Source organism: Myodes glareolus, chromosome 2, assembly GCF_982192425.1.
Source record: "Myodes glareolus chromosome 2, mMyoGla1.1, whole genome shotgun sequence".
NCBI lineage: Eukaryota > Metazoa > Chordata > Mammalia > Rodentia > Cricetidae > Myodes > Myodes glareolus.
The window spans coordinates 127,365,079-127,390,597 of record NC_142027.1 but is presented as its reverse complement, the minus strand read 5'-3'; the positions used below and the strand labels follow the sequence as shown (position 1 = coordinate 127,390,597).

The 25,519-nt window shown below is 40.9% G+C and overlaps 1 protein-coding gene across 9 annotated transcripts in view; it reads left to right on the top strand.

The window, feature by feature from the left end:
* Positions 1-1,460: 1,460 nt before the first annotated feature.
* Positions 1,461-25,519, top strand: part of Golga3 (golgin A3) — a 48,166-nt gene continuing 24,107 nt past the window's right edge. The window contains exons 1-10 of one of the 9 annotated variants that reach the window (XM_048447481.3): positions 1,605-1,804; positions 2,088-2,200; positions 6,500-6,815; positions 9,223-9,495; positions 13,167-13,279; positions 15,134-15,780; positions 16,388-16,499; positions 20,130-20,436; positions 23,147-23,349; positions 25,182-25,319. In XM_048447481.3, the coding sequence (XP_048303438.1) occupies positions 6,680-6,815; positions 9,223-9,495; positions 13,167-13,279; positions 15,134-15,780; positions 16,388-16,499; positions 20,130-20,436; positions 23,147-23,349; positions 25,182-25,319 (1,929 nt within the window). In that variant the 5' untranslated portion in view covers positions 1,605-1,804; positions 2,088-2,200; positions 6,500-6,679. The other 8 variants (XM_048447480.3, XM_048447484.3, XM_048447485.3 and 5 more) reach the window with 8 other exon arrangements.

The following is a 25,519-nucleotide window of genomic DNA, read 5'->3' as shown; positions in this document are numbered from 1 at the left end:
CGAACAGTGGTGGTGCACCACTCAATCCCAGCATTCAGAAAGCAGAGGCAGCAGATCTCTGTGAGTTCAAGGCCAACCTGATCTACAAGAGCTAGTTCCAGGACAGGCTCCAAAGCTACACAGAAACCCTGTCTTGAAAACTCAAAAAATATATATTTAAAAACTTTGTGTGTGAGTGTATGATATGTATATATATATGAGTGTGCCATGGTGCATATGTGGAGATTAGAGACCAGCTTGTAGAGTTGATTCTCTCCGTCCACCTTTATATGGGTTTTAAGTTGCCAGTCTTGTGCTGGAGGTACCTTTACCTGCTGAACCATTTACCAACCCAGAGAGGTCATTTCTAAACAATTCATACAATTGCAAAATACCTGTCCACTTACCCATCTCTGACATCATCTCCTGTCCTGTATGTATGTTGACTATTTCCCACCCTGGAGTAAGTTTCTTGATAGTAGGGATTTTAGATCATCTGGCAATGTCCTTGGCACACAGCAGTCCTCAGTAGGTACAGAATAAACAGTTTGCCTTTGTAAGTAGCAGCTCCTCCCACTCTAATTCCTGCTCATACCAGGTATTGGTTTCTGAAGTTTTGCCCCCCACCCTTCCATGGACATATAAATCTAGAACCCTGTTAAGACCTTTTGTCCACCTCAAGACCCTTTGCATGCAGAACAGGGTGGTGCTCAGTGTACTCAAATTTGTTCATCAACTGATAAGTACAGAAACAAAAGAGAAATATCCCGAAAATAGAATTATTCAGCAATGAAAATGAAGCACTTTAATCATGTACAACATGTATAAATTTTGAAAAGAACTCAAAGCGTCATCGTATATGAATCCTATTTATATGCAGTGTACAAGCAAGCACACTCAGAAACAACATAGTAGTGACCAGGGGTTGAAAGACAGACATGAGAGCCACTTCCATGAAAGTGCTCTAAATTTGAATTATGGAAATGGGTGTACCACTGCAAATTTACTTAAACGATCAAATTGTACATGGGCAAATTTTATAGCGTGTCTATTTTACTTTAATAAAGCTATGGTAATTTTTATTTGGGGTTGGGAATGTACCTTAGAGGTGGGGAAATTGCTTGAAACGACAGATTCCAGCGCGAAAAAAAGGGGGGTTATATTTAATATGTTTTTCACATGGCTGTGCCATTAGTTTAATATATACTATAATAAATCTGTATTGTTGCTTCTCCTCCCTCTCCTTTCCTATTTCTTGACATGCTAGACATTGAATCCAAGAGTTCCACTATTGAACTGCATTCCAGACGTTTTTAAGGTAAAATTAACTCTATAGTCCAGCCAGGTCTTGAGCTTGTGATACTCTGCCTCAGACTTCCTTATGCTAGGATTACTGTGGTGGTATACAGCGTCCGACCCTCGACAAAGCTACCATAACACACCGGAATCCAAGCACTTGGAATCGCCTGTACCACTTTGGAGGCGGTTTCGAGCGAGAAAGCCACGCCCTAGGGCGCGTGATCACGTGGGTCGTCCTATCCACCAATCAGAAGGCTGCGAAGGACGGGAGCTGGGTGAGTCCGGGTTGCGCCACTGCCGCCGGAAGCTCAACTTTGTGTGCGTGTGTGTTTGTCTGTCTGTCTGTCTGAGTTGGTCCTGTAGGGTGGAAGTTGTTTCTCTGAGGGGAAGGCCCACAAAAATTTAAAGTCACGTTCTGAAGTGAAGTCTGCCCCAGTTCTGTCCGGATCGAGATCCATACCGACCACAGTTAGAAGGTGGCTACTGGCCGCAGACCTCTCTTCCGGAACGAAAGCCGCGCGTACAGGTTGTTTCCGGGGGGTTGCCCGGGACTGGTGCTCTGTTGCGCCCCGCCCCTCACACGGCCACGTCCTACCGGAGCTGCCGGGATGGGTCACTGATGGTGAGGGTTGTGGGGCTAGCACTTAGGCGGGTCGGGGCCTTGGGGTAGTGGATGGTGGGACTGGGCGAGCAACATCGCGTCCAGAGAGGCATGCGCCGGCAAGGCAAATGCAGTGTTCGGGGAGGGTCACACAGACTTGGGGTCAGCGGCGGCCAGCACTAGTCAGCTTTTCCTTCTACTCTGTCAGACTGGAAGCCTGCCTCGCATCTCGTGTCAGTACTGGCTTGGTAAACGCAAGTACTCCCTCTGCACCTCATGGAATGCGGTCGGCCCTGAGAGTGTTGTGCTATTGCTGCTTGGGTCAGTTTTGTTTTTTTGTTTTTTTTTTAAGTCTGCTCCTTTTGCAGTTGATGACGAACGTGACATAGTGGCAAGTCGTTCAATCAGTGGGGGACTTATTTTGGTTCTGGTGCTCAGAGGTGTTTCACGGTGCTGCTGAACATGGACAGTTGAATCAGTAACTAGAGAGAGCAAAGTGAATAGTTTCCCAGCTTTCCACAGGCACTTTCTGAATGTCTTTGGAAAGAGAGGCCCAGTTTGTAACAAATCCCCCAGAATACAGTAGTTTTGTGGTCTCTGTTCTCACTACTTTATGTTGAAGGTATACTGACAACTCAAAACATTTGTTGAAAGGAAACTTCAAAGGAAACTTGGGTACTTTGGACCCAAGGCAGGCCTCCATGACAAGAAGCTTCTGTGCAAAATTGTTGAGAGTAATGTCTCAAAAGAGTGACCAAGAAGTATAACCATCCAACTGGGCATGGTGGCACACACCTTTAATTCCAGCACTCAGGAAGCAGAGGCAGGCAGATTTCTATGAGTTTGAGGCAAGCCTGGTCTTCAAAACGAATTCCAGGACAGGCAGGGCTCTGTTCACAGAGAAACCCTGTCAAAAACAAACAAACAAAAAGTCTAACGACCTTATGGAACGTCAGTTGTACATAATATAGCCAGGTAATGAACAAAGGCACAGCATGTGAGGGGTATAGACATAAGCAGAAACAAAAGTGATCTCTAATTTAGGCTAAGAGGTTTGTATCTTATAATCAGTGGGACATTGTAAACCATGTATAGATGCATCATGGCCTTTGCTTTTATAATCCTTTAGTAGCGCTCGGCCACAGTGTACCTTGAATAGGAAGAAAAGGAAAAAAAAAATGGGTGTAGTTGCACATGTCTGAAATACCAGTTCTTGTGAAGCCAAGACAGGAAGACTTCCACCAACTTGAGGCCCATCCTACATAGTAAGATTCTATTTCAAAATCCAAAAGCATGTTGTCAAGATGTCTCAGTGGTTAAGGATTCTAGAGTCTGATAACATGAGTTCTATGGAAGCCCCATGGTGGAAAGAAAGAATCCACTCTCATAAGTTGTCCTTTGTCCTCCACACACCTATGCCTATGAACACATAAACACAGACACAATCTGGGGGAAAATATCCTATCTCCTTTCTACTCTTCAGAAAAGAAAAAAAAAGCAGAGGAATTACAAGTCACCTGATATTATTAAGATTTAAAAGTTTTTGGCCACTTGCTTTAAATAGTGTTATTTTCTCAAATGAGAATATAACTTCAGTTTGACTTTTACTATCCATTTTGAACAACTGTTGAAAAAAAAATAATTGCACCTGTTTATTCAAGGCATGAACAGATCCTTTATCTTACTATAGTCCATCCAAGCAAAAATTTTGTATTCATTTTCTTAGAGTTTTTGTTAATGAGAAAATAAGCTTAGAGTAGCTCAGAAATCTACCTAACAAGTTCTTACAGCCAAATGGAGGAACAGTCAGGATTTGAGGCGAACATGTTTAACTCAAGTTCTATCATTTATGTCCTTGCTGTACCTGAGGCTAACCTTTTGGTTTTTACTTATACAGAATGCTATTTGTTATTATTCGATAATGTGTCATCAACCAGACATCTTTGGGAAGTCCTCTTTTATCTTTGGCTATGCTTCATGTCTATTTGATGGTAACCTCAGTAATAGAGTAACTATTTTTATGGACCAAGTTCATGGATTCTGCTGGGGAAAACTCGAAAACTTTTTGCATCCGAGATTGTAGTCTCTCAGAGTGGATCTAGGTGACCTGCTAAAGTTAGGTATTCCTTGGTGATAGCTTTGTTCTACCATCTAGAAATGGGAATGCAAGTGGTTAAAAATGAAACTGTAAACTGAATGAAGTTCTACAGGACTGTAATCCTACCATTCAAAAGGTAGAATCAGGAGGATCTACATGAGTTGGAGACTATCCTGGCCTGTATATTGAGCCTTAGTCTAAAAAAAGAAAAAAAAAATCCCAAACCAAAACCAAGCACATCAAGCTAGCTAAGATAGCACAGTCAGTAAAGTGCTTGCTATACAAGCATGAGGACTTGATTTTGATGCTTTGCCAAAGCCCATGGAAGAAAGGTAGGTATGGTAATGTATACTTGTAACTCCAACACTGGGGAGATGGAAACAGGCAGATCTCTGGGGCTCACTGGTCAGCCAGTATTGATGAACTCCAGGTCAGTGCAAGATACTGTCTCAAAAAACAAGATGAATGGCATCAGAAGGTGTGTGTGTGTGTTTTGTGTTTCACACACACAAAGAACCAAATTGACCAAACAAATGAAAAACAAAAGGGTAACTATAATGAGAAATGAACTCATTGTTTAAAACACACACACACACACACACACACACACACACACACACGTACACACATATGGTGTGTATTACTAAGAACAGCTTTTTTGTGCCTCTTCCCACCCCCACCTCAGCTGTCTTATCTTCATCTTTGGTACCGAGAGACTTGCCTTTGTCAACAGTCTGAGGTAATGAGACCCTGTATGACTGAGTCATGCTTATCAAAATTCAAAGGAGACAGAAGGTGTACAGTAAATGTCAGTTTATTGCCCTTTGAGCAGGACTGCTATCAGAAGCCCAACTCCTAGCATGGTCCAAAAATTTTGTCTTGTAGAATCACTTGAGGAGGTAGCTGATTTTGAACAGAAGCCATCTAAGTGAGTTAACCAGAGTCAGTTGTAGTTGGAGGTCCTCTGTTCTGGAGGGCTGTACCATTCCATGTCTGAAAAGAGGAAGGGCTGCTTAGGAATCATGTATCTTGCTTAGCACAAAATCATAGTAAGGGGAATAAAGAGGGAAATATGTGATAGTCTCTAGTTTGTGACAACCTGATACATCTGCCATCAAATTTATATCATTAGTGTAACTTGAATATTCATGGCTAATGTTTTTCTTTATGGATAGTCTCACTGTTAGCCTCTGAACATGTTATTTCTGGGACTTCTTAGCTGTCCTCCTTTTTGAATTTGTCGTATTTCTAGACCTATACTAGTCACTTGCTATGTTGATAGGCTGAGGTGACTGTATCATTGGTGGGTTCTTTCATTCACAGGTGGTCATCAGTCACAGATGGAGTCAGAGGACATGTGTCTGCAGTGACAAGTGTCAGTATGCTAGCCCTACTGTTGAGTCAGCATCACACCTTTTTAGTGAGGCTTCTTAACTATAGTTTCTCAGTGTGAATTTTGTTTTTGTTTGGTTACGTTTTGAGATAGGGTCTCAACTTTGTAGCCCAGACTTGCTTGAAACTCACTGTGTAGACTAGATTGACTTCAAACTCCGAGATCAACCTGACTACCTCCTGAGTGCAAAGGCATATGCCACCACACTCGGTTTCAGCGTGATTTGTAAGCTCGGGATGTAGATTATTTTGCCATGAAACATGTTAAGCATAGCACAGAAAGAATACTATGGAACTTATTCTGAAGAACATAGATGCCAATATTCCTACAGAGTATGCCTGGAAGCTCATAGTTAAATCTTACTTTTTGATAAGGAAATGAGTTAGTAGTATCAGCAGCACACTTCAGAGTTGATAACTGCCAAATTCAAGGTGAAATTATATTTTCCTAAACTTAGTCTGCCATAGTGGGTCAGAAAACTACTGATCCTCCTAATAGGGAAAGGTAGATGATCATCTGCTGTAAGATCCCTGTCTGCCCACTTTCTAAGTCAGCTCTTTTTGTATGTTCTTGGATCTCCCTTCCGAATCTCCCCATCTAGCATACTATACTATTATCTCATACTTTGGCAACTGCTTCTTTAATTTTCACTCCTCTAGATCTGAGTTGCATAGTTTACAGCAGTGGAATTGCCTAGTAGGAACTTTGGCCTCGGGCATGGTCATTCCAGGTGTTTTATGAGCAGCTAAGTCTGTCTAGTTTATAAGCTGCTGGTCACAAATAGTTATTTAAATTCAGTTTAAGCTTAAATAAGACTAAAAGTTCAGTTTCTCAGTTAGCACATGTTCAACTTTAACAGATAACAAGCTCTTTTTAAAGACCTTGGAAAATTATTCATGGTAGAACTTCTGTAACTGGGACCAGGAAAGACACTCAGTTTCTTAGGAAAGTGCTAAGGTGTGGCTGGTTAATATTTTGCCCTCGAAACCTAGGATGTTGTAGGTGCTCAAGGATTGTTTGTGGTGTAGAAATCTGTGTTTGTTTTCTATACAAGTTGGGAACCTTGTAACTGTTACTTGAAATCTAACAAATTATGTTTCATAATGGGTTTTTTTCTTCCTCTTATTAGGAATCATGGTATTACTTGGTTTGACTTCAAGCCATTTGTGAGACATTAAACCTTACGCTGAAAACGGAAAACAGAGTAGGATCCTTCCTAGAAGGTCCGGGCTGTTGCTGATGGCAGAAACCAAACTTATTCCAGACTCATATCTAGCTCCTCAGAGTCTTAGCCTGGGCTGCGCTGACCATGGATGGTGCATCAGCTAAACAGTATGGCCTCTGGGAAGACAATTCCAGCAGTGACATTTCATCTTGCCCTGAAGCCTCACTGGAGACGTTGGGCTCACTGTCACTACTGCCCGACCAACCAACCAAAGCTCAGTGTAAGTCAACAGGTCATTCTATACCCTAGCATTTCATTTTCAAGAAAATGTGTTCAGCTGGTATCTTGCAGGGTGACATGAATTTTTCATTCTCTCAGAGTGTTTTAGTCATCTTACAGATAGTTTCATTTGGCACTGACTTTAGATCAAGCACAGTCTCTAGTTGACAGAATAGGAATCACTTGGATATGTACCATGTTCTGCATCTGAGCTGCTTCCTGAAGGCTTCTGTGGATCTCAATTGGTAAATTATTGTTAGTACTTGAAATTATACCTTCCTGGTTGATTGAGTACCAAAGTTTTAATAACTGGAACTGATTAGTGGTCTAGGATTCCTGAGGCATGGTTTCTCTGTTAGCTGCTGGTGATTCCCATACCCCACGTAGTCAGGAACTAGCAATGTAATATACACCTTAAAAAGATAGATTACTATGTACTGGTTCTGACAGAAGATGCACTGTAGGTCTTAAAAAATGATGTTCAAGAAGTTAACATGCAGTGGGTGAGGCAGATACTGGTATTCATGCCCGAGATAATGTGTTCTTGTATGGAATCACATCTTAGATCTACCTCTCGGGAAGAATCATGCTACATATACATAGGGTAGTTGTGAGGGTTAAAAGGAGTGATCTATATAATGTGCCAAAAATGCTGGAATATAGCTCAGTGGTAGAATGCTTCCCTGACATATGTGAAGCCCTGATTCAATCCCTACTGCCTAGTGAACATCCAATAAGTGGATGTAGCCTTTTTTTATCTTCTGTTCATCATGATGTATATATTTAAGCTTATATTTGGAAACAAAGTCTTCATACATATTGGATCTTGTTGCTTTTAGATTTTGTTTAAGGTGTAATATGTTGCTCAAAACTCATTTTGTTTAGCAATCTGCACATCAGAAAGTGGTATTGCCACTTGTAACTTGTATTTGAAATGCAGAATCCCTGCACCCTTTCATGAAGGGTGACCGTGTAGAGCCCTGTACCCCTTAGCAAATGGTGGCCTTTAGTAAAGCTGACTGTGTGGGGCCATCTGTGTCCTACAGCAAACAGGTCTTGGGCGTTAAGGATTTCTGTGCACTACCTCCTACTTGTTGCTTTCTTTTTCAAGGATGCATATCAGTGAGTAGCAGGACCTTTTATTTGTAAGTAACAACTCTGTTTTTACTTGGCTTGAGCGAAAAAAAGGGGGGGGGTGGAATATTCCTGCATACTCTCTGGATATTCTTCGTACCCATTGGTATTAGTGCCTGTGAGGTCTTAGGTCACTCTGCCTGGGAATTCCTTAGGATAAATCCTCCCTTCCCCCTTACTGATAAATGGTTTACCCAACAGGAGAAGGCAGAAGAAAGTCTAAATTGAGAAGTCTTCATCTTTTGAAGAAGAACTGTGTTTTAGTTCTTTGTATAATAATGACAGTTATTGAGCCTGGGTTTAGGCAAACCTAGGTTTTAAAATTTTTAGTGTTTTGAGGTATGGTCTCTTGGAGCCCAGACTTTCCTCAGACTTGCTAAATAGTTAAGGATGATCATGAACTCTTGACCTTCCTGCTTGTACCTCCCAAGTGCTGGGATCATAGGCATGAACAGCCACACCTGGCTTGTGAGTAGAGTGTTTATAATACCTAACTCTTATTCATCAAGCCAAAACAAAGTTTGGATTCTGTTCACTTTTGCAGATTAATGCGCGAAACAATCCCACACCAGTTAGGATTTTTAGGGGTATTTATTTTTGGGAGTAAAACTTAGAAAACACCAACCGTCAGGAAAGGAGTCTAGTCGCTGGAGCAGGAGCTGGAACCAAGAGAGCAAGCCAAGGCTTGCCACTCTTTTTTAAAGAGGAATAGACCACACCCCAGTGGGCTGGTATTTCAACGGCTATTGGCTGAAGGAGCAGAAGGTGCTCCCGAAGAAGCAGAAGGTGCTCCCGCAGCAGCAGAATCACTCTGATTTGATTATCTACCTCTTTGGAGGAGAACATATTCTGAACTTAACTTTGAAGGCAGTCCATGAAAATGTAAGTGTGGACTCTGATTAGCCCTGCTCTCACCTGTAGATGATTGAAAAATTCTCAGATTTCTTTTAATCTTCTGCCCCCCTCCCACATACTTTTAAAACATAGACTTTCAAAGGTTTTAAATTTTTTTTTCTTATTTAAGTGGGAAGAAAACATGAATTAAATACCACAGTCATAGTGTGGAGGTTGAGATAACTTACAGGTGAGGACATGAGACTTTTCTCCAAGCCTCCCTGCCTCAAGACAGGTATGGGACCTATTTCCTGTGAGTCAGAGAAAACAGACTTATAAAATGTGGTTATGCTATGCTTGTGGGACTTACATATAGCTGTGTGTTTGGAAATGACTTAAGCTTTTTCAAATACTATCTAACACTCTTTCTCTCTTTCCAGATGCCAATGTTGAGGTAAACAACAGCATTTTTAGGGAAGGAGGAAGTCCAGATAGATCCAGCCAGGAGGCCCTCTGTCAGAATGGGCAGTTCCCAGACCTTCCATTGTCTCTTGATCCCACAGCAAGCCCAGTGGTACCTGATGCCTCTGCAGGTGTGGATGGTTTCCATGACAACCTAAGGAAGTCTCAGGGAACTAGTGCTGAGGGCAGTGTTAGAAAAGAAGCTTTGCAGTCTCTCAGACTCAGTCTTCCCATGCAAGAAACGCAACTGTGTAAGCATCCATTCCCTCTGGACTCTTCCCACCCCTTGCTGTCAGCATCTTCTACTTGGAATCAGTGCCTGACTGCTCTTGTGTGAGCAGTCCTGTCTTATCTTAGTACTCAATAGGGGAGGCAAAGGGATGATCTTAATGATGAAGCTTCCCTTTAAAGAGTGCAAGTACATCTGGATGTTGGAACTTTTCTTCCATTCAGTACTAGCAACAGTGCCAGACTCTCTGACAAAGACACCTCACATGTCGTTCTTCATGGGTGGCCAACCAACAGGCAGGGGCTTCGTTTTAAGTTGGCAAACAAGATTCTCACAAGATCCTTTGCATATTTATATAAACATACCCAGAGTTTTCATCATTGTCTTTAAAAATGAAGTGTATATGGCTGTAATTAGCTACCTATGAGAAGCAAAGGTAGGAGCATTGAAAATTGAGGCCAGTCCATCAACTTAGCAAACCCCTATAATTAAACAAAAGAAATCTTAGGGGCTAGAGAAACGGCTCAGCAATTAAGAGCATTTACTGCTCTTACAGAGTACTCAAATTTGGTTCCCAGTGCCCACATCAAGCAGCTCAGTAACCCCAGCCTCAGAGGGTCTCATGCCTTCTTGTCACACCTGTGGTTATCTGCACTCAGAATCACACACACACACCTAAAAATAAATAGTTTTTAAAAGGTAATTTTAAAGTAGGATTCTATTGTTTAAATAATTTTATAAGATTAAAACACTTGGTTTTATCTTGTGACTCCCCCATTACTTCTGTTGGCAGCTCCCTGTTACCTGATGTATTTCTTTTACTTTCTGCTCTTTGTTTGGTTGATTTTTGAGACAGGGTTTCTCTATGTGGCCCTGGCTCTCTTGGAACTTGCTCTGTAGACCAGGCCTCAGAACTCAGAGATCCATATGTCCCAGAGTGCTGGGACTACAGGCATGGACTATCACCATCACCTGGCTTTCCTGATATATTCTAATCCTTGGCCATAATGAACACTGTAACAGCCAGAATCTTGGCATACATGTCCTTGTGCCGTTATGCTTGCTTCTCTGTGGGCCAAGCAGGTCTTTAGTTTTATCCCACATAGCCATATTGCCAGTAACTGGTGAAGACACTTCCCCCCATATAGACACTCTTCTTTCTTTCTTTTTTTTTCTTTCTTACCTTTCTTTTTTTTTTCTTGTGTGTGTGTGTGTGTGTGTGTGTTGCTGTTGTTTGGTGAGATGGGCTATTTTTTGTTGTTGAAGTTTTTTGTTTATTTGTTTTTGAGTGTTTTGTTTTTGTTTTTTTCTGAGAGTCTTGCTTTGTATCCCAGAATATTCTTGAATTTGTATAGGCAAGACTATCATAGAGTTTGTGATTCTCCAGCCTCAGTCTCTTAGCTACTGGAATTACAGGCTTGTATACACTTTTACTCTTTTTTGTTGTGTTGTTTATTTTTGAGATAGGATTTCACTATGTAGCCCTAGATGACCTAGAAATATATATGAAGACCAAACTGGTCTAAAACTCACAGAGACCTATCTGCCTCTGGCTCCCAAGTACTGAAACTGATCCATTTCTGTTAGTTTTGCAGATGAGGTCTGTGTTCCCAGGCTAGCCGCTGCTGCTGCTGCTGCTGCTGCTTTCTTCCTTCTTCTTCTTCTTCTTCTTCTTCTTCTTCTTCTTCTTCTTCTTCTTCTTCTTCTTCTTCTTCTTCTTCTTCTTCTTCTTCTTCTTCGCCTTCTGCCTTCTGCCTTCTGCCTTCTGCCTTCCTTCTTTCTTCTTTCTTTTGTTTTGTCTTGTTATTTGAAACAGGGTTTCTCTGTATAGCCCTGGCTGACCTAGAACTCACTCTATAGACCAGGCTGACCTCAAACTCACAAATATCTCCTCCCCTCTGCCTCCCAAGTGCTGGGATTAAAGACCTGCATCACCACCTGCCTGCCTTTAGCATCTGCTTCTTAAACTCAAGTGAGCCTTCTACTTTAGCTTTCCAAGTACTTTGAGACCACAGGCATGTGTCACTGTACATTATTTTTAATACGTGATGGTGAGGTAATGATACATTGTTTTACTTCAGTTACCAAAGAACTTGAGCATCTTTTTATCTGTTGGACATTGTTACTGTCATTTTGGAATGATTTGCTTTTTTTCTTCACTGGCATCATTTTGTCAGTGTTGTAGTACATTTTAAACTTCTGAAAATGTACCAGCATTTAAGGCAAGTGATGTCTTATAGGCAAACTGTGGCCCAGTAGATAAAGAAGCAAAGCCTGATGGCTTGAGTTTGAGTCCCCAGAATCCATGTAAAGGTGTAAGGGGAGGACCAACTCTCCAAAGTTGTCCTCTAACCTCCTCACTCGTGTCATAACATATACTTGCCCATACACATAGAGAATAAAAATAATTGATAAATTTAGGGTCTGATGAGATGGCTCAACCGCTAAAGGCATTTGCAGTCAATCCCGAGGACCTGATATTAATTCCCAGAACCCATATAATGGAAAGAGAAATGACTCATGCACGGTGTCCCCTGACCTCACAAGCATGCCCTGGAACTTGCATATTCCCACCTCTCTAATAAATAAATAAAATTATACATTTTTTAAATGAGCTTACGAGTTGACACCTTGCTAGTGACAATGTATGACTCTATTGCTGTCATCCTGACCTGTAAAGCTCTATCTCACACAGCCTGTCATGGAGCTTTAGTGTTGTTTAAACCCGGGTCAGTTTGCTGACTTGTGGCATCTGTGCAATGGCTAGAACCCTTCAATTTGTCATGCATATGGCCAAACCACTTGAACTAAGTAGCTCTGAAAAGTCAGTGCACAATGGCTTACCATGGTGGTAAGTTCCTAGTGAATCTGGTAGCTGTCAATATTTTACAGATTCTTTTTGAAAATCTCTTTTTTAAAATGTTGCCTCTTTAGAGTCCATATCTGAAGAGGGTGCTGTATATAAAAAAAATTGCATTTGCCCCTCTCCCTTTGACCACTTAGTATTCTGTTGTTCCACAGACGCGTCTGCTGGTTATTAGGATCAAACTGCAAACCCAGCCCTGGTGAGAGTGGCTGTCTTGGGTTTGCAACTGCAATAACTCTAGGTTACTCACATCCCAAAAGGTTAAGTTTTAAACATTTTAAATCATTTTTTGATTTAAAAGTTTTCATTTTGCTTACTATCCTTGAGTATAAGTTCTGGCTTTGAGCTCATTTGTCAGGAAATCAATGTAGCCTGCCCTTAGCTTTGAAGGCAGACCCTTCCAGGTCTTCACTCTGCATTAAGTGCTACAGCAAAACTAATCATTTTGTTTTTTAAATAGACAATATTTGAATAAATATGGTTAAATATGATCTTGATTTTTATACAGTGCTATGGCTTGTTATTATAGCAATTGAGAATGTAATTTCATAGTTGTGAATGTAACTTCATAAGAATGTATCTTTTGTCATGAGAAGAGGTCCATCATTGGCATTGTGTCACTTGTAAGGCAGATCTTATCTATATGCAGTGACTGTGGCTCTCAGTTTTTTCTCAGTCTGGAAACTGTCATGAAATATAGATGGCTATTTGTGGTTTATAAGCTAAAATATACTGGTGATTAAATTTAAAACAACCAATCTGTGGTTGCCAACTTGTTTTCTGTACCTTGCCCGCTATCAACTTCTCAATGGTCATTTCCCTTACAGGCTCCACTGCTTCTACATTGCCCTTGGAAAATGAGGAACAGGTCCGACTGCAGGCCCAGAAGCGCCTGGAAGAACAACTGCTACAGTACCGAGTAAAGCGCCAGCAGGAGAGGGTAAGTCTCCTGGATTGGTGTCTGAGCTGTATCCTGTTTCCTCTCTGTGAGTTCTGTAATGTAAGGTCCTTGTTTACTTCTGGATTGTCCAGTCCACATCTGAGTTGTCTAATTTCTCCGTCTCACCCTTTCCCTTTGTGTTCTTTTCCAGCAGTTTCTAGTACATGTTTAACTGCAGTGTTTGGGATGTTTGTCATCCCCCACCCATCCCTTCCCTGGGATCACATAAATTTGTTAGAATGTTAGGATTGAAATTTTCCTGTGAGAGAAGGTTATGTTGGGACTAGAGAGATGGCACTGGCTGTTCTTCCAGAGCATTGGGGTTTGATTCCCAGCACCAACATGACAGTTCACAATCCTCTGTAACTCCATATCCAAGGCATCCATCACCCTCTTCTGACCTCCAAGGGCACCAGGCATGCACATAGTCACAGATATGCATATAGGCAAACACTTAAACACATAAAATAAGAATAATTTTTAGGCTGGGCAGTGGTGGCGCACGCCTTTAATTCCAGCACTTGGGAGGCAGAGGCAGGCAGATCTTTGTGAGTTTAAGGCCAGCCTGGTCTACAAGAGTGAGTTCCAGGACAGGCTCCAAAGCTACAGAGAAACCCTGTCTCAAAAAACCAAAAAAAAAGAATAATTTTTAAAGAAAGTTATGTTGACATACAAAGCTGGACTTTTTCCTTTATCCCAAATATCACTCAGGCCATTTTGAAATTTCTAGTTAGTATATGATGTAAGAGTTAGAAACCCTAACAAACAGGAGAATTGGTGTTATTTGCAGATTGATGATGCCTTGGAGGACCATGAATAATGAACTCAGAGCCATTATTAGATGTAATTTTGTTTAAGAAATTGTCTGTTGGGGGCTGGAAAGATGGCTCAGAGGTTAAAAGCATTGACTGCTTGCTCTTCCAGAAGACCTGAGTTCAATTCCTGGCAACCACATGGTGGCTCACAACCATCTATAATGAGACCTGATGCCCTCTTCTGGCCTGCAGGAATGCATGCATGCAGAACACTGTATACATAATAAATAAGTCTTTAAAAAAATAAGAAAAAGAAAGAAAAAAGAAAATAAAGTATCTTTATTATTTCTGTTTATTAATGGGAAAAATCAGTAATTATCCTACCAGTATTACTTGGAAAAGATAATTTACAACAGTAAAAATTATTTTAAAAATTAGCTGAGAATTAAAATGATAATAAACAATTTAAAATGGAGCAAGAGTTTCACTTAGTTGGGTGCTTTGACACAGTTACCTTAGTAACAAGATGGAGGCAGGGGGATCACAAGTTCTTAATCAGCCTGAACTATGAGCTCCTTGTGTCAGCATCTTCCTCACTCAATTAGAAAGGGTACAATATGTCTTTGGTGAGGTATATATAAGCAGATAAGAGTAAAGATGCTCATTACCTCTTGAATAATTTCAAAACTAAAACCTAAAATAATTTCAAAACTAAAGTTGACCTAATTTAATAGGACTTTTTGGGGAAAAAAAAAGTTTTTTATCTATATTTGAGAAACTAACCAGGACGATAGCCAAGAAAGTTTTGCCAAGAAAGTTAGATGTGCAGGACTTGTTATGTTACTCACTTTAAAATGTTTTTCCAGTGATGGCTGTTAAAGGATGTGTTTCAGGCCCTGGATGGTCAAATCTGATTACTCAATGTAACCTGAGTGGTGAGAGAAAGAGAATTAAAAGATCAGCTGCACCCAACATTCTAAGGGTCTGGCAGGCTGCCATTGGTAGAAAGAATGTTCATTGGCAGATGCTTTATGGATGACAATTTTAGAATACTGCTTGCTAATCTTAATCATATTTTATACTTTCGTTTTCTTCTCAGTTCAGTCAGCCTGCAACAAAAATGAAACTTTTTAGTACACTTGATCCTGAGCTCATGTTAAATCCAGAAAATTTGCCAAGAGCCAGTACTGTAGCTGTGACAAAAGAGTATTCCTTTTTGCGTACCAGTGTTCCTCGAGGGCCCAAGGTGGGCAGCCTAGGGCTGCTGGCACATTCTAAGGAGAAAAAGAGTTCCAAATCAAGCAAGATTCGGAGTCTGGCTGACTACAGAACTGAAGATTCAAGTGGCTCTGGTGGCCTAGGATCCGCTGGTGATGCTGTTGGAGGTTCCCTGAAACAGAGTAGAAGCAGCACTTCAGTTGTATCTGAGGTTAGCCCATCACTTGAGACTGATAACCGTGTAGAGAGCACCTCACTGACTGGTGATAGTGTGTTGGAGGCTGACGGAAATGAAAGTGACAGCTCCTCACACAGCAGCTTCTCTGCAAGAGGGGCCTGTAGTGTCCTGGCTAATGTGGGCATGCCGGGAGCAGCTTATATGGTTGATGGCCAGGAGATTTCTGCTGACGCCCTGGGCCAGTTTCCTTCAATTAAAGATGTACTACAGGCTGCAGCAGCCCAGTGCCAGGATCAGAACCAGGAAGTCAACGGGGAAGTACAGAGCCGCAGAGACAGTGTCTGCAGCAGGTAAGGCAGCAGCCTTGACTCTGGGCTCTCAACCACTGTTGTGCCATGTGTTTTTGCTAATGCACCCCAATCTTTACATTAGCTTTTCAACTACTCAGAGTTCTGTCACTTTATAAGTAGAGTCATCACTAAACCACTTGTGTGGTATGAAAAGCATCCATTTTCTCATATTCACATAAACCTATCTCTTAAGACTTTCCAGGTGCTTACAAACTCCTGTTTCTGGGGCATGTTCTTTTATAGGAGGCATGAACATAAAATTAGGTACATTGCTTAAGGCTTTTTACTTGTTTATTTTAAAATCTGGGAGGAAGTGGGTGTTAGTGATGCATACCCATGATCCAAGCACTTAGGAGACTGAATCAGGAGAATCGTAAGTTCAGAATCAGTCTAGACTTCATAGGGAGTTTCAGGTCACAGAGGACCTGCATATTTCCTACATAATAGAAGGACTCTATCTTAAAAAAACAAAAACAAAACAAAACCAAAAAGATCCAGAAAACAGGAGAAGCAGAAGGGGTGTGTAGAAATTAGACAATATGAAGAAGGATAAAGGATTAACAACTATTATATTCTCATCTCCTGACTTTATACTTCTGACCCCTAGTATGTCCATGGAGAGCTCTCTTGCTGAAACACAGGATGAAATGTTGCAGATTCTTAAAGATAAAATGAGACTTGAAGGACAGCTGGAGGCTTTGTCATTAGAAGCCAGTCAGGTAAGGGGTGTTTGATTGTTGTTTAATGAGGCAAATCTTTGAAAACAATATCTTTTTTTCTTTGCTGTGTGTAATTTTATAGATATCCTTAAGTGTAATTCATCAGCCAAGTTGTCCATGTTACACATTTTGTCTGTAGAGCATGTTGGTCTTATACAAAGTTGTATTAGTTGTGTTATAACTAACTCATTCTTTCCCTTTTTCTCCATCAGAATTTGCCTAGAGCATGTCCTAAATATACCTGAGAGTCTGATAGTTTATTTCTCCTGGTGGCTTTACATTTCTCTGATAGAGTAACAGTTCCGTTTTGTCCCCATTAGTACTTTTTGCAGTGGCTTCTGCATTACTGTTTTGTTTTGTTTTGTTTTTTGAGACAGGGTTTCTCTGTAGCTTTAGAGCCTGTCCTGGAACTAGCTCTTATAGACCAGGCTGGCCTTGAGCTCTCAGAGATCTGCCTGCCCCTGCCTTCCAAGTGCTTGGATTAAGGCATGCACCACCACTGCCCGGCCTGCATTTACTTTTTAATAGTTTTTTTTTCAGTTCTTAAAGAGTATTACATTTGTTTATTTGTGCTTGTGTATATGGTAGGGGTGGATATACACATGCTTTGGCATGTATGTGGATGCTAGACAACTTGCAGGAGTTGGTTTGTTCTTTCTACCATATGGGTTTGAGGAATCAAACTAAGGGCATCATGCTTAGAAGTAAGTGACTTTACCTTCTGAGCTATCTTGCTAGTCCAGGGTCTGCTTTGTCTGATATTAATTTTACTATATCTTGTTTTTTTATAGGGGAGGGGAATCTGGAGAAACTGACCAGTGGTTAAGAGCACTTACTGTTCTTCCAGAGTTGTTTCATAGAATTCAAAACAGGCAGCTCACAGCTGCCTATAATTTCAGCTCTAGAGGATCTAGCATACCCTCTTCTGTCCTTTGTGGGTACTCCCATGTGTATACACACATACATAAAGTTATTTTTTTAAAAAAATGATTTTTCATTTCTTTTTTTCAAATTTTGTTGATATTTATTGAACTCTACATTTTTCTCTGCTCCCCTCCCTACTGCTCCCCTCCCCCCTTCAATCTTCCTCCAAGGTCCCCATATTCCCAGTTTACTCAGGAGATCTTGTCTTTTTCTACTTCCTACTTCCCATGTAGATTAGATCTATGTAAATCTCTCTTAGTGTCCTCATTGTTGTCTAAGTTCTCTGGGATTGTGGTTTGTAGGCTGGCTTTCTTTGCTTTATGTTTAAAAACCACCTATGAGTAAGTACATGTGATAATTGTCTTTCTGTGTCTGGGTTACATCACTCAAAATAATGTTTTCTAGCTCCATCCATTTTCCTGCAAAATTCAAGCTGTCGTTATTTTTTTCTGCTGTGTAGTACTCCATTGTGTAAATGTACCACATTTTTCTTATCCATTCTTCAATCGAGGGGCATTTAGGTTGTATCCAGGTTCTGGCTATGACAAACAATGCTGCTATGAACATAGTTGAGCACATGTGCTTGTGGCACGATTGAGCATTCTTTGGATATATATCCAAAAGTGCTATTACTGGGTCTTGAGGAAGGCTGTTTCCTAATTTTCTGAGAAATCGCCACACTGACATCCAAAGGGGTTGTACCAGCTTGCATTCCCACCAGCAATGCAGAAGTGTTCCCTTTTCCCCACAGCCTCTCCAGCATAAGTTGTCATCAGTGTTTTTGATCTTGGCCATTCTTACAGGTGTAAGATGGAATCTCAAGAGTTGTTTTGATTTGCATTTCTTTGATTTGAACATTTCCTTAAGTGTCTTTCAGCCATTTTAGATTCCTCTGTTGAGAGTTCTCTGTTTAGGTCTGTACTCCTTTTTTTTTTTATTGGATTATATGTTCTTTTAGTGTCCAATTTTTTGATCTCTTTGTTTATTTTGGAGATCAGCCCTCTGTCTGTTGTGGGGTTAGTGAAGATCTTTTCCCATTCTGTAGACTGTCGTTTTGTCTTGTTGACTGTGTCTTTTGCTTTACAGAAGCTTTTCAAGCTTTTCAGTTTCAGGAGGTCTTATTTATTAGATTCCTGGTTTTTCATTTTTTACTTTTCAGATTTTATACAAAACTAACTTTCTTTCTTTCTCTCCTTCTCTCTCTCTCTCTGTCTCTCTCTCTCTCTCTCTCTCTGTCTCTCTCTCTCTCTCTCTCTCTCTCTGTTTCTTTTTGTTTTGAGACAATTCTCGCATAGCCCAGGCTGGCTTTGAACTTGCTATGGAGCTAAGGATAATCTTGAGCTCTTATCCTCATACCTTCCCCCCTCAATGGCTTAGATTACAGGCCTTCGCCACCATGCCTGGCTTGTTTTAATTTTGTTTGTTTATTTTTTTTTCTCAATAGCAGAGAACTAGATTTTTATCTTTCTGTCAGCAGTTTAGAATGAGTCTGTTCAGGAGAATTCAGCTATATACTTTATGAGGGAGATCATACACATACATACTGAGATAGCAAGAGACCTGAGGCTATAAACAAATACTACAGTATGAAAAGCCATGTGTGGTGGTGAGATTAAATTGCTTTGCTAAGTATATATGTCATGCTTAAAAATTCCTTAAGCATAAGTCAATTAATTTAGTTATACATAAAACAGTCTTCAGAGGTGACTTCAGAGGTTTTAAGAGTAATTTTTGGTTGCCCACAGTTTTCTGTACTAATTCAGAATGTAACTTTTTCACCTACATTAATGCTTCCTCTGTGTACTCAGTTCTTAGGTTGGTCTGAGCACCTTCACATGCTTCTTCACTTGCTTTGTTTTCGAATGTTCTTGTGAAGTGGGTACTGCTAAACTCAAGAGCTACATAGATCTCTGTCAGTTTTATGTGGATGTCAGTTATACTGGCACTAAATTTCTCTTGACCTAGGGTGCAGGTCAGAGTTAGAACATTTGCCTAGCATATATAAGTCCCTGGGGTTAATCCCTATCACTGCAAATAAATAAAATCTTTTTGAATTTTACTGATTTATTTCAGTTCCTTTTGGTGTTTGTTCTGTTTGTTGAACATGTTCTCTTCACAATTTTCTTTAGTGTGTTGAATTCCTGTACATACTCTTAGACTTGGGGTGAGTAGAATGTGCTGGTGGCTGGGTCTTTGTCTTTTTAATTTTTTATTTATCAGCCCTCCCCCCCCTTTTGTGGTGCTAGGGATTGAATTCTGGTTCTATTGCATACTAACCAAACTCTCTACCACCGAGTAACACACCCAGCCCTCACTTGTCTCATGACTCCTCTGTTGTAGCTCCTGGGCTAAATTTGCTTTATATGCTCTGTCCTGTGGCATTGTTGTAACTACTCAGTGCTACTCTTCCATCTGCCTTGGAGTTTTACAACAGCAGCATTTTTCTGCAGATGTTTTGCAGATTTTCTTCTGTGATCAGAATCTGACTACTTTTATCTCTTAGAGATCCTTCAACTTCTTTGATATGAGGGATAGCTAACTGTCATGTTTAAGTGACTGGTTTTGGGGTAGAATGTTTTAAGTAACACTCATTTTCTCTGTCCCATTAATTGTAGATGTAATAAGTTTCAGCAACCTTGTTAAAACAGTGAATAGAAGTGACTTATTTTTATGAAAGCCATTGTGGTCATTTGGGGGTATTTTCAGGCACTTCAAGAGAAGGCTGAGCTACAGGCCCAGCTTGCTGCCCTGAGCACAAGGCTGCAGGCACAGGTAGAGCACAGTCACAGCAGCCAGCAGAAGCAAGATTCCCTTAGTTCTGAAGTGAACACTTTGAAGCAGTCTTGCTGGGATCTGGAACGGGCCATGACTGACCTGCAGAACATGCTAGAAGCTAAAAATGCCAGCCTGGCATCCTCTAACAATGACCTGCAAGTGGCAGAGGAGCAGTATCAGAGACTGATGGCTAAAGTAGAGGACATGCAGAGAAACATCCTCAGCAAGGACAACACAGGTAAGGTCTGCAGCCCAAATGTGATTTCTGGATCATGTGGATGAAGCTTCAGGTTCATGTTAGCTTAGCATTTAATACAGAGTCTCTACATTACTAAAGTAAATAGAATTTTGGCTGAACTCTTGAAAGTCTATGCTTTCGCATAAAATAGCTATTGTAATCTTAGAAATTGACTTGAGCTTTTGACCACTAGAAATAATCCTTTCTACTCTTTTTTTTCCCCCAGTGTTTTTAGAGTAGTTGAGCTGTGTGTTTACTCTACATTTATCCCTAAGAATTTTATGTGTTATCTAAAATATTTAAGAGCAATGCCTATATTGTTGATTAGTGACCCTTTGTTCAGTGTGTTGGTCTGTAAATCTCAGGAGCTAACCTGGAGGTCATTCATAGAGATACCCTGCTTTCAGTCTTCACCTAAGCCAAACCCTGATACCAACAGACATTCAGAAGATATTATTTGAATAGGAGTTTCAAAGAGAAGGAGAAGTGGGGTTGGGAGATTGAAGACTAAGACCTCAGGACACTTAAAAACACAGACTTCTTAAGTGAGGCTCTTGTCCAGTGCAGAGGAGGGTCGTGTCTGCAGTCTTTGTACCTTCAGCTGAGACTGTGAGGCTATGATGACCTGAAGGAGAACAATGATAAGCTGCTATCCCAGAAGCTCATTTCTAACACTAGAGCAGAGCAAAGTCCACCTGCATCAAAGCAGTCCCTTAATAGTTGCTATTTTTCAGTCTTTGACCATTTTTTGATAATTAGTTCCTCAGGGGGAAAAAAATCTGAAATCTTCTAGATGAGTTAATTTTGTTCCTTTGAGGACTGCCGTCTCACTGGACCAGTGTTCCTAGGCTAGCAAAATAGACTTGGAATGAGTTGCTTAGTGTGCCTAGTATGGAAGTTCCTACACTGATCTGTAGCTGCTTTTTGTGTATGATTTGGATATGGACACTATTTTGAGGTCTCATTACTTTGGAATTGAAACACTGAAAAGAAAGGATCATAAATTCTCTTTTAAAAAATCATACTTTTTTGTTGTTATGTTTTTGTTTTTGAGACATGGTCTCGTGTAGCTTAGGCTAGCCTTGAACTTGCTTTGTTACTGAGAATGACCTTGAGCATTGGATCCTTCTGCCTCCCATTTCTCAGGTGGTAAGCCAAAAAGGTTGTACCACTAAATCATAGTTAGGGTTACTATTGCTGGGATGAACCACCATGACTTAGGGAGGAAAGGGTTTATTTGGCTTATGCTTCCACATCACTGTTCATCATTGAAGGAAGTCAGTACAGGAACTCAGACAGGAGATGATGCAGAGGCCATGGAGAAATACTGCTTACTGGCCTGCCCTCCTGATTCACTCAGTCTGGTTTCTTATAGAACCGAAGGACCACCAGCACAGGGGTGACACTACCCTAAATGGACTGGGCCCTCCCCCATCAGTGACTAGTTAAGAAAATGCCCTATGACCTGATCTTATGGAAGTATTTTCTTAATTGAGTTTTTCTTCTCTCAGATGACTTTAGCTTATGTCAAATTGGCATAAAACTATCCAGCAAACTGGTAAACTCTCTCTCTGACTCTCTCATTATCATTTAAAACATTTAAACCAGGTTCAGTGGCACATAACTTCAAAACTTTAGTCCCAGCTACTCTGAAAGTTAATCAAAGAAATAAAAAGTTTATGGCCAGCCTGGACAACTTAATAAGTCCCTGTAACCATATAAAAGTAAAGAAATGAAGGAAAATGTCTTCAAAAGACAAGTAGTTCCTAAATTCAGGATATAATTAAATTTTTGGTTTTTTGAGACAGGATTTCTCTGTAGCTTTTGAGCCTGTTCTGGAACTCTCTTTGTAGACCAAGCTGGCCTCAAACTCACAGAGGTCCGCCTGCCTCTGCCTCCCAAGTGCCAGGATTAAAGGTGTTTGCCACCACCACCCGGTTCATTACGGATTCTATAACGAATTTCTTCCCAGCTTAACTTTATTTGTAATTCCAGGTTTACTCATAGGACTTTTATGATTGCTCATGGACATTGCCGGATTAGCTAAGATTTGAGTCACTTGATATGTGTTCTTCCAACTCTGTAGAAAAAGGTGACACTCAGATCTCTTGTTTACCCTCAAGTCAGACTGTTAACAAGTGTCCTTTTGTATCTGTTTACTGTCACATGTCCACTTTTGGGCTTTCTTAAGGTGGTGTTTTGCTGTTTAAAATGGCTCCAAATACTGATGTTCTATATGTGAGGAGACTCTGAGCTATTCTGTGGAGGAGACATTTGTTACAGAAACTTTCCTGTTATGGTAGCTGACTTCCACAGAGTTGCTGGCCATGAGCTTTATAGTCATTCATCATAATTAAGATAAATGACAGATGGGTGAATAATTAGTAGATAATAGAGAAATAATTCAGGAGATAAATGAAATAAATAAGGTGTGTTTAAACAAACTCTCAGGTAAATGAACAGATACATTCATCAGTTACTAGAACTGTTATGTTGAGGGACTCTCAGGAACCCCCTCTGTCTGGGAGCAGTGGTTCTCTGTCCATCACTGCTGTTTTTGTGGTGACTTTTAGAACATAGCCACTACGCATACACAACATCAACTATATTGCTTCTCTCCGTTGAATTCAACTTTAGGTCAAATGACCAATCAGCTGTGGCTTTTGTTAGTGCTGGTTAGTCTAAATTGGCTGTGCTTGCTTGCTTTCAGTGCATGACCTTCGACAGCAGATGGCAGCCCTACAGAGTCAACTCCACCAAGTACAGCTGGAGCGTACAACACTGACCAGCAAACTACAAGCATCACAGGCTGAAATTACATCGCTGCAGCATGCCCGGCAGTGGTACCAACAGCAGCTTGCGTTGGCCCAGGAAGCCAGGGTCAGGCTGCAGGGAGAGGTGGCCCACATCCAGGTATAGTGCAGGAAACTTCTTTCAAGGATATGGCATGTGTTTTCCCCTGCTTTACAAAGGTGTTTCTAAACTGAGTGTGATGACATCCAAAACTCTTATAGACTGAGACAAGAGAATCACATTCAAAGCTACCAAAATGGGGGGAAAGGTGTTTATGGTTTTAGATTTCATATACATGTGTTTGTTTAGTATCTGATGATTACTTCCTAACCACACCCCTCCTCTACAAGAGCCTTTCATTCCTTCCTTTCAACCAAAGGGTCAATCTTCCTTTGACCTGAGCCCTCAAATACAAATTTCCTGTACTTTGAGGCTCTCCATCCTGTCCTCTGTGCTTTGAATCTCTTTCTTGTGATGTTCTTGAATGAAAAAGAATTTGGCAAGTAGTCCTTGTTAGAGTTTGATCTTTCTCTGGCTGCTTGGCCTTGACCAATAGATATTTCCTACCTGAACTGTTGGCTTTCAGGACCTGTAAGGGATATTTTCCTCTCTCCTATTTTGTTAGCAGAAGCTAAACAAGCCAGCCTTTGAATTTGCATGTGTGAAAGGATGTGTTGGTCTGTGTATCCTTTAGACAGAAGTAACACTGATGTGAATGGTTTCGCATGGCACTATCTGGAAGCTCTACTTAGGCATTATGCCTTTGAAACATGCAAGAGAAATAGGCAAGTTTCTGGAATTTATTTTACTCTGAAGGTCAGGCCTAACTAACTATACTGATTAAAGATGCAAAAGAGCACTTTGAAAAATTTAGCTTAGTCAAGAATGCAAATACATATCTGTAATCCCAGCACTTAGGAGGCAGAGGCAGGTGACTATGAGTTCTGAGACTAACCTGGTCTGTAAAGCAAGTTCCAGGACAGCTAGGGCTACACAGCGAAACCCTGTCTCAGAGAGAGAGAGAGAGACAGAGAGAGAGAGAGAGAGAGAGAGCAGAGAAGAAAGAGAAAAAAGAAAGAAGACATAAACTGCTGTGCTCTTTAGGTGTAGAATATTCAAAGAAGTTGAATTCATGTGTAAGTCAGGGAAATTGAAAGGTAACACAATCAAGGAGTGTGGTGATTTGAGAAACTTCCTGCTTTTTTTACGTTCTGGAACTAGGGTTCTTCATGCTGCTTCTGTCCCTGATTACTGCTTTCTGTAGTACTTAATGGGGTGGAAGATGCAGGGCAGTCCTTTTCTTTTTGTCATCTTTAAACAACTGCTGTATTTCTTCCCTTGCTCTGTGCAGCTTCTCTAGCTCTGAGGCCCATCGTTCTGTCCCATCTTGAACTTGTCAGTTTAGGAGCTGTGCCGGGGTTGTACATGAGGTGGGGGAGATCTTGCCAAAGACCTTTTGCACTTAAGTATTTTCATATTTTGCATCTCTCTGCTGCTCCTGCTCACCCCTTGGGGGAAGGTTTGGGGTGCTGAGTTCTCTCTCTTGAAAACACTGTGAGCCAAATTAGGCCTTGATTGTCTCTGGACCTGGTGATGATCCAATGGGATTTGGTTATTAGTTTATAGGTGTACCTTAAGTGGGAACTCTAGTGTAGGTCATGTCCAAACTGCATAATCTCAGGTGTGAAAGCCTAATTTCTTGGTGCACCTCCCTCCCCAAAAAAGGACCCACATGGCTCCAGTTCAACGTAGGCTGGCAGAGGATTTATGGAGTTGAGTCCTGGAGTGGAAGACAGAAGGGCAAGAGCTTTCCCTAAATTGGGGGACATTTAGGAGGTCAGCCAGCAGCCATTGTTAACAAAGAGAGAACATCTTAGTGACAAATGATAGGATGGCCTACACTTAGTGGCTAATTTTAAGTTCCTTTTTACCTCCTGGGTTTTTCTTTGAAGGTTGGACAGATGACCCAAGCAGGCCTTTTGGAGCACCTGAAGCTTGAAAATGTGTCCCTGTCTCATCAGCTGACAGAAACTCAACATAGATCCATCAAGGAAAAAGAGCGCATAGCTGTTCAGCTCCAGAGCATTGAGGTGAGGGCTGTGGTGATGGTAGAGTGATAATTTTTATCTAACTTTGACTCTTGCTAGCGACTGTAAACCTTGCATAGACATAATAAAATTACCTATAAGTGAACATAAAAAAATGTATCTTGTGACTATGTATACTTTTCTATATTATGTAATATCTCAAAAAATTCTTCTGGGGCTACAGAGATGGCATAGTAGGTAAG